The sequence below is a fragment of the Haplochromis burtoni genome, unplaced genomic scaffold (assembly GCF_018398535.1).
Source record: "Haplochromis burtoni strain Fernald_Lab_line unplaced genomic scaffold, NCSU_Asbu1 Contig_91, whole genome shotgun sequence".
Taxonomy (NCBI): Eukaryota; Metazoa; Chordata; class Actinopteri; order Cichliformes; family Cichlidae; genus Haplochromis; species Haplochromis burtoni.
In genome coordinates, this window is record NW_024582452.1 from 1,475,455 (window position 1) to 1,484,853 (window position 9,399).

Sequence of the window (9,399 nt, forward strand, 5' to 3'; positions counted from 1 at the left end):
TTACCTCATCCCATTCTGAGGTGAAAGAGGGAGATTTCTCAAGTCTCTTCTTAGCCGTGCTACAGTTAGAAACAGACTCGCTACGGTTTCCCAATCCTCCTTCCTCTTCATTAGGAGGCGACACGAGCAAGTCTGAGTCAGACTTGGACAGGCTGCGTGCCAGCTTCAGGTCCCCAGGAGGGCGCATCTTGACAGCAGATACAGCACCAGCCACAGAGTCCCTGGGTTCCTTGTTCACAGTAGCATAAATTGCTTTTGGATCACAGTCTGTCAGGATGGCGGCCATGCTAGGACGGCTAGGTGGCGGTGCAGCTGCCGTTACTCCCTCTTTAGCTTTGGCCCTCTTTTTTGTTTCTGGCTGGTCTTGATTGCGTGGCAGAACACCTGGAAGCCGGAAGGACTCCTCACGGCTCTCAAAGACAGGAGAAGATCCGTGTAGGAGGCCTGTGAACTGCTCTGGTACACCTGCTTCCTGGTCCTGGCTGAGCTGTGAGTTATCTAGACAAAGAGAAAGGGAATAGACAAAGTCAGTGAAGAAGGAAAGCAGTCTGTGAGGGCTGGAAAGTAGACTTCCAACTGAGGGGCTGATCCTTACAGTGTGGCTAATAAGAAACCACCCACACAAGCCCTGAAACAGATCTGTAATTGTTTCCTACCAGGAGTGACGAAGAGAAAAAGGGGGAGAGAGAAGAGATGGAGCAAAGAAAAGGCGTATGTTGGCTGGAGAAATGACTCCTGAATTCCAAACTCAGCTTGTAGCCGTCTGACAGCTATCTGCTGGTGCCTGAATGCCTGTATTTTGCAACAGGGAGTTGAAGCAAGTCATCTCTGTGAACAGCCCTCATCACAGAGGCCTACTTGTCTGTTAGGCCTGTTTTCCTAAAATGACATAACACTGAGAATGTCCCAGAGTTTCTGACTAAACTACACTTTCAAACAAACCTACACATAAATTCCAAGAGTGTATGCCAGAGAAAAATGAATACAACACAACAAATATCACAAAGAGGAGTGAAACTTACTGTTTGCCGTCTTCTCCAACAAAAACGACTCCTTAATGAGACTCAATGGCAAGTGCAACAAAGAACAATGAGATTTTTTCCTCCTCCCCTCTCCCAAGGACTTACTGCCACCTAAGCCTATTTTCCACAATCAAATCAGCCACAGCTTGATAGTACCTGTTGTAATCGATATGTGCAATCTTGGGCAATCTTTGAGGGAAAAAGAAAAAAAAACTAACTCGTGCCGAGCCTGTCTTCTTCAACTGCAGTGATGCGTTTTGTTGTTTAAAGTGTGCGCCCTCTGTGTTTTCTAGCTTCTAATTCTAGCGCCTAACGGAGGGCGAGGAATGGAAATTTGAATCACCCCGTCCTCCAGCAGCCAGACTTCCGATAATTAGTCCTGTGACACATGGTGCGGGAGTGTGTGGGCTTGTGTGGTCTCTGCCAGGGTGACAAGGGTCAGGAGTGTTTGGTGACAGGGAATCTGGGGCAGAGACACCACAAGAAAAGTAGTGACCTGTTGCAGCACTTTGTGTGTCCTTCACAAAACAGCTTCCTGCCAAAAATGTGCCCAGTGCAGTCATTTTATCAGTATAGGAAAAGAATTATCTACACCAAACTACCTCAGTACTATTTCAGGGATCATTTCCAGGGAGGGAGTGTGCCAAACAACACCCTAAACTCCCTTTTCACAAGCTTAGGAAAAGTGTGTGTGCGTTGGGGGTGTTTTGTGTGTGGGTGAGTGAGTGTACTGCACACATATGTCAAGATCACAGCCAAACACCCACCCTCTCCTTGGCAGCTAGGGAGCGTGAACGCCCTATGATCACATCCATGTGCTTCCAACAAACTCACGTGGTGTTAACCCTTGCAAAGACCACCGGAGCCCCTTTCTATACAGTTCTAGGATGGAAAACCCGCACACATGCAATCTGATGTTTTTGCAACTCTTTTATATTGGGTGAAGTCACCACAGACGTGGGGTGTTTATTTCATTTGGCAGCGACAGCTCCATATCGCCCTGATGATGTCATGTTTGGATTGCAGATGCTGTGGAATCAGTGCTGGTTGTTACTTCACTAGCTACACAATCCAAAGTCAATCCATATGTCCCTGGAAAACCTGCACTGTTTCTGTTTGAGTTTCAAAGACATTTTAAACTCTTGGTAGTGCACTGCAGCACAACTACAAGGTACTAAGGCTATGACATGGGGACATTTGTATTAAAGTACATAATTTGATCATATTTAACTCACTGCAGCGCATTGAGCCTCCCCCATAAAAGATCATTTTATACACTGCAAAGTGCCCAGCCCTGGACAAACTATACAACATCAACACCTATTACATGGTTCAAGGCTGTTTCTTACATCCCTTCTTTAGTTCTTTTAAATTATTGTTTATCAGTCAATATAATCGGCCCCACTGATCGGTTGGGCTCCACATAGCATCATATATAATGATGCAGAAGAAGTGTGACAAACACACAGGTGCTTAACTTCCTTACATCTATCCTTTGATGTGCTACAGTTCATAAAAGCAGCACAAACAACTTTAGCTAAGTATCAAAACTACAGAAAACACACTGCTCTCTGGTTGTGAACTAATGGAACAGCATGTATACTTTGAGGTTTATTTCCTCACCAACGTTGCTCATAACAGCGTAATATTTAAGTTAAATGGGTGTTTTTAAAATGTATTATTATTATTCTTTTATTATTATCTGTGGAGAAACTTCTGATCTTACAGGTACTGCTTTGGAAATGCTATAATACATCAGCAGCAGTAGGTCTGTTGCGAAAATGTGGATTGCTGCTGAGAGCAGGAGGAATGTGTTTGAAGACAGACATTAAACACCATATATCGTTGACTTGGCATCTGTCCTCCACCTGCCACAGAGATTGCTGAGGTTTGGTCACCGACCGTCCATAGACCACATAAGTTACAAGAAAGATCACATCAACATGAACAAAGCTAAATATTTAGCCTCCGTCGACTGCCTGGGTTTATGTAATACATAAAATAGGAACCAGGTTTGAGTGGCTGATCTGCAAAACCTCAAAAAGTAAAGAGGAAACAGGTCAGAGACAGGGTTATTTAAGTAGAAACCAAATTTGTGGTTTTGACAAATGAAATGAAGAGAATAACTTTAGAGTTCCCAAATATAAAAAGGAACCAAAAAAATGAAATGAACAACATTTTGCCGTGTGTTTTAAACTTTAAAGTTGCTAATCCTTGAGCTTTGTTAAAAAAGAATTACTGCTCTTGTAGAAAATGAATAACATTTTAATGTTTAAACTCATTACGGTAACCATCTGAGGGGCCAGCTGTTCACAGTGGTTTTTTACATCAACTCAAAGAGGAACAGTGACACGACAGAAACACTGAATATGCGAATAAAGATGCTAAAAATGTATTTCCAATTCATATAAGCAATTATAACAAATAAGATCGCACTCTTATTTTCCGTTTTTCAATTTGTGTTTATTTTAAGTCAGAGAAGTCCCAAACAGACAGACTAATGTTACTGCAGCTGGCCAATAATTTTTTACGTGGTGAAATTACATAAAAACAACTCGAGAAGCCTAACTGGCTTCTTTTTGCAGGTTGTTTCCAAACATGTGCCAAAACTCAATTTATTCAATGAAGACATCTGTATATGTATCAGCAAAAACCCAGCAGCTATACTCCTCATCTCTGCTCTGTGCCTGACTGGATGAAGTGGCATATCCAGCTTTAGGCGGGGATGTGGATCTAAGATAGGAATGTCACGATCTGATCAAGAATTCAGTTTCCCATTGGCAATGAAACGAGTCTAACCCACTCGCCAACGAATGTCAGTCAACCTGCCCCTGACGAGCCAAATCCCCTCTGCTGCCTGAGAATACCAATCGTGCACTTCCCCGGCTGCGCTAATCCAAGCCAGCCTATCTCAAATGCATCAAACTGAGATGCATTTCTCCTATTTCATTGACATGCTTGGCTTGTAATTTTCCAAGTCTGATGTGTCAGGTCCATCTTTCCTTACCCTCACGCAGCTTTACCAGCAGCAGTTGTTGTACCTTATTAGGCATCTAAAACCTGAGGACAGTGACCGTACTCACCTCCCGGCGCCCCTGGGCCCACTCTTCCTGGAGGGTGCAAGGTGTCTTTCGTCTTACTTGGGGCTCTAAGGTCGTTTGGGGCAGAAGGTTTATGCTAAAGTAGGACAGCAAGAAAGAACAGATGATAAAAACATTTTCTGTGATTCTAAACAATCATAGTAGCTCGTCTGAAGCCCAGTTAGCAAATAACTAAAAGCCAGACTAATTATCCTGCTTATTATCCTGAAGACATACCCTCCCTGATCAACTGCATTATAATCGTGGTAGCATGTTCCCTTACAGTAGTTATGGTGTAGCTGAGCTCAGGAGACTGCAGATGAAACCACAGACGACTAAAAGATTATTATCATCATCATCATCATCATCATCATCATCATCAGGCAGGTCAGAAGCACAGCCAACTTAATAGGAGCTTGCAAATTAAGACACAAGTATATACTGTGTGCAGCAGAGGGGCTGTAGAGGTGGTTGACAGCAATAATAAAATGCTGCTAACTGGATGATAGATATCAAAGGGCAATAAATAAAGTAGGTAGATTTACAACATTACGACGCACTATTATCAGGGGCCGTTTAAGATGACTTCTGCCTTCTGCTAACATATGACTCAGTTTCTGACTCTGAAGAGACCGCCATCTTAATTTTAAAATCTGCTATCATCACTTGGGTTGGGTCAAAAATTATCCACTCATTCACTATTCAAACCAGTATATAGGAAGCTTGTTGTCAAACGAAAAAAAAACCTCCAGATACTACTTAATATACAAATTAGACAGCTGTAATCATGCATTTTTATACAGTATAATTTCTCAAACATTCTGTCAGGACCACTTTAGTCAAAGTAGGATTGTTATTTCCTCTGCAGTTGCATATATCTGGCAAGTTTCGTGCCTTTCCACATGTATACATGTTAAGCCCTCGTACAGATCAGACAGGCATCAATGGATGGACCAGACTGGTCATATTTTACTACTACATCCATGTAGATTTTAATTCCATGTATGCTTTGTCCACCTCACATCTATCACCAACTGAAAACCACCAGTTAACTCTGTCTGTGCATGTGGGACTCGGACTGTCATACAGGGCTGCTGGCTCAGCTTGAATCTTCGGCCTACCAGAAGTAACGTCAGGGCTGATATGATGCTTTGCAGCAGTTCTGTCATTTTTACTTCCACAATGCTTGGGCTAGTGACCGAATTACTTTTCACAACTCATAGTAGGATACTTCCACATACAGTGCAGCAACTAGGGTACAATCCTATAATTTTAGTATTCAAATAGCAACCTATTTTTGAAGCAGTTATAGTACATGAACAAAAGAGTTTACCTGAGGTAGGACACTGTTGGAAGACTGTATAGTGGTATTGTCATCTAAGGAGACAAGAAAACAAACGTTGGTTAACTAAGAGTTACAGAAAATCCATTGTTGGTTCTGACTTTCAGGAGAGACATTACGCTGAGAATGTCAAAGTGATGGATAATAAAATCATGTATTATGCATGCCGCCATTATCGGTCTAAGCGTCAGACAGACTTCAGATAATTCTTCCTGCCTTTTAAACAGCACCGAGTACGGAGACATGATAGAGCAGTTTTAAAACGGATGAAAAACTAATCATTTAACATTTCTGTCCAATTCAACAACCCCCTCCCCCCCCAAAAAAAACACAGTAAGTTATTCTTTTTTTATAACACCATCATTTCCATCTGGAAGGCCCGATGACATCCACGATTAGACTCCAACACTTCAGCCCAGTTTTCTTTGGGTGATAGTCAAGCTGACTAAGCTGAAAGGTCCCAAGGGTACGGTTTTAAAACATCTACATCAACAACTAGGGATCAAAATTGCCTCCTAATTTAATCCCATTTAATCCAATTACATGCAGTGCCATTCAGCAGCCACAACTGAGGAGGGTCTGTTGCGATCAAACAGCAGCAAAAGAGCCTGAGAGACAGAGCTCTCCCGTATTCATGTCAGGAACGAAGGACCTCCTGATTTATATGCAGATATAAGAAGGTAGAGTGACTGCATTTCACCAAGAAATATCTTCGTAAAGCACAAACAAAAAGAATTGCTGGAAAAATATGCCTTTTCGAAATGTTACTTGTTGTTTTTGTACTGAATAAACACAATTACCTTTATATGAGTGGGGCTCATGGCTAGGTGGTGGTGGGATTTTTGTCTCTGCAGTCAGCAACAACTCATATGTGTGATCCTCCTCCTCCGCTGGCTCCCTTTTCTCATCAGCACTGCTGCTAGTATACAGGGCCTGCAGAAAAGTCAAAAGATTAAAGGTGAAAAGAAGTAGCAGGTTAGAAATTACGAGGCAGTTGTGTGAAAATATTTGTTTACAATAGGAAACCCTTCATGAAACATCCACAATATGCCTACAATGATCAGCAACGGTTTAGATCAGAACGGTTCTCGGACGCTGCCTTTTCCAATTCCGCTTTCCTATTACATGTGCTCCACTCTGCACTCAGCTGAGTATTTCTTAAGAGGCCATTTGAACTGAGCAGCAGCGCTGAAGGAAATGAAAAGGGTGGTAGCTAAAATGAAACTGGCATCCTCAGTGACAGATTGTTATTTTCCCAGCAGCCCCTGTGTCACAGAGTTAGAAAACATGTCTAACTTTTCAGTGGCATTAACTTTTAAAAGTAGTCTGTCACGACCATTTGCAAACAGCTACAAGTGTGCGTGTGAGAATCTGTGGCGTTAAATGGCAACTGTTTCTGCTGGCTGTATGACCTCTGACCTATTCGCATAGGATTTGTATTACCAGGGGGACTTGATGTGATTTACAAGTTACGCCCCTCGTGCCTGTGTAATGTTACTATTAATATCCTGCCAGATAATTGTGAGCCTAATGAAAGACAGCAAAAAGCTTCTTACCAATTCGTACAATGCAAGCTAACAATTTCATCTCATGAATGGTTATCCATGTAGTGTATTTATCCAAATTCTCCGTAAACTATCCAAATTTGCATACGTACATTTTTTTCTTTAAAAAGCAGATTCAGTGGTTGATTTGCATGGGATTAAGTTCATAGATGATGTCCACAGCTATCACTAGACCACTATCACCATGTGAATACAGTTTTACTTCCTTACCTCTGAGCTCACCTCCTCTTCATTACCAGGGCCAGGATGTGACGAGAGGACCAGGCGATCTTTCTGTACGTCAGCAATACAAGATGTAATAAAAAAAAGTAATGAATTCACTATCAGTATTAAAAGATGGCATGCAAACCTACACTGAAACACAAGAAAAGTAACACTGGTGGATTTTTGTAGCACTGTCATAAAAAGAGAGGATCACCATCTCCCTCTAGTGGGAGTTCAGCATTTCAGTGCCTCACTCTATGTCTTGGTATGTATAAGTTTTATAAGTTTATGTATTGGTTTCTTCAACTAAAAACATCTTTAAAAAAAATTTTTTAAAAAAAATAAATCAGAAACTGCTGACCTTTCCAGCTTCACTATCAGGCCTTCCCGAGTCTCTGTCAGAGGACTTCCCACTGGTGAGGCTGTCTAAAGAGTGGCAAGAAGTGGCCTCAAACAGAGCTTCATAAGGGCTCTCCTCCTCGGGCCCCAGGGCCAGCCCCGAGATTAGCTCACAGACTCTCTCCAGGTCACCTGCAAGTCAAAATGGATAAAGATTGAAGCAAAAACAAGTTCTCAAGTCAAAGTAATAGGTAAACTATCGTCATACTTTCCTGCACAGTGTTTTTTCCTTCTGCTTAAAGATTTGCTGCTGCGAAGGCAAAAATCACCCACTATCTCTCACAAGAGACTCCCGATAAATCTTACCCTTTTTCCGTGGGCTTGGGCTCTCCTGAGGTGGAGGCACTGGTGGAGGGGGAAGGTCAATATCAGGGGGTTTTCCAGTCATATGACCTGGAACAAACAAGAGATTGTATCTCAGCTGTTTCATGTGATATAAATAAGAGAATAATTCCCACTGGAGCTCTGTATGTGCTCATTTGGTCTTTACCAAGGATCAGGGCAGCTATCTGCTTGCTTTTCTTAGAGGGCATGTCCTTGACAATGTCCAGCGCTGTCAGGCCCTTCTGGTCGACGATGTTCACATCGATCCCTGGGAAACGACAACAGTAACAGTCATGTGCCAAGTACGTGTCTTTCTTAAATACATGGAAGTTATGTAGATTTAGCGCTCTACGGTCTGACCTGCACAGAGAAGCTTCTGCACCACATCAGTCTTCCCAAACAGAGCGGCTTCGTGGAGTGCACTGCCTTTCTCTGTCTGAGCAGGAAAGAAAATGAAAAAGCATACGAATTTATGAGAAACATAATAGACAGAAGTTCTTAATATTTCCTATGTTATTACCAAAAAATTAGACTACAGAATATAGCAGTTCTGTTCCAGCACCAACACTTTAGTAAAATACGTAGCGCATGTTGTGTGGATTCATGCCCACTACTTGGTCCACTTCTTGAACTGACAATTATGTGGTTGAGAAATCAAAGCAGATCATTTTCCAGCTCACAGGGCCATGCTAACTAAAGCCCTGCCGGATGCAGAGCCTAAAGGAAGCTGAATAGTCTCCACATCTTTTATTCAGAGGAAAAAAGGACAGAGAAAGGATCTCCAGACAGACGGGTGGCACAGTTTGATACAGAGCCAGAGCTCTAGGGCCCACCAGGGGGAGCAAGGCCGGCTCTGCTTTGCGCTGGCCTTACTACAACAGTTCCTTTGCAAACTGAGAGCTTAAGAATTTTACATTTAATCTCATAGCTTTAGTAGGAAGTAGCAAGAGGAAGTGCTGCAAGGACAGATTAAGTTGCCTAACATGATTTGGGCCATGAAAGTATGTTAAGAAACACTTGCAAACAGAAGTTTTCAGTAAGAAGAAATATATAAGTAAATATACATCAGAAAAAACAAAAACAACACATGCACATACCTCATAGTTAATGTCCATTCCAGCATCTAGTAACACCTCCACTACGGGTAGGTGTCCGTTGCGAGAGGCCAGGTGTAGTGGTGTGTGTTTCTTGGTGTTGCAGCTGAGCAGATTAGGATGGGCACTGAGCAGCAGTTTGACAACCTCCAGGCGGCCGTACAGTGCTGCCAGGTCCAGCGGAGTCTCAAACTTGTTATTCCTCATGGTGGGATCAGTGAGTTCCTCCAGCAGCAGCCGCACCACCCGAGAGTGGCCGTACTGGGCGGCACAGTGCAGCGGTGTCTCGTTGTCATTGTTCTGTTGGCGGTGGTGGTGGGGGGGATAAATAAGTAAGAAGCAGCTTGGGAAAAATGGCAGCACAGTTAA

The 9,399-nt window shown here is 42.7% G+C and overlaps 1 protein-coding gene across 1 annotated transcript in view; it reads right to left on the bottom strand.

Annotated features, from left to right (window-relative positions):
• LOC102308690 (ankyrin repeat and SAM domain-containing protein 1A) overlaps window positions 1-9,399 on the bottom strand; it is a 46,963-nt gene that overhangs the window by 28,640 nt on the left and 8,924 nt on the right. Inside the window, exons 2-11 of the mRNA XM_014334830.2 lie at window positions 9,034-9,330; window positions 8,297-8,372; window positions 8,103-8,204; window positions 7,919-8,005; window positions 7,575-7,744; window positions 7,220-7,282; window positions 6,245-6,377; window positions 5,436-5,479; window positions 4,106-4,199; window positions 5-498 (exon numbers count right to left, since the gene is read on the bottom strand). Of these exons, the coding sequence (XP_014190316.2) occupies window positions 5-498; window positions 4,106-4,199; window positions 5,436-5,479; window positions 6,245-6,377; window positions 7,220-7,282; window positions 7,575-7,744; window positions 7,919-8,005; window positions 8,103-8,204; window positions 8,297-8,372; window positions 9,034-9,237 (1,467 nt within the window). The 5' untranslated portion in view covers window positions 9,238-9,330. The remainder of the gene's footprint in view (window positions 1-4; window positions 499-4,105; window positions 4,200-5,435; window positions 5,480-6,244; window positions 6,378-7,219; window positions 7,283-7,574; window positions 7,745-7,918; window positions 8,006-8,102; window positions 8,205-8,296; window positions 8,373-9,033; window positions 9,331-9,399) is intronic.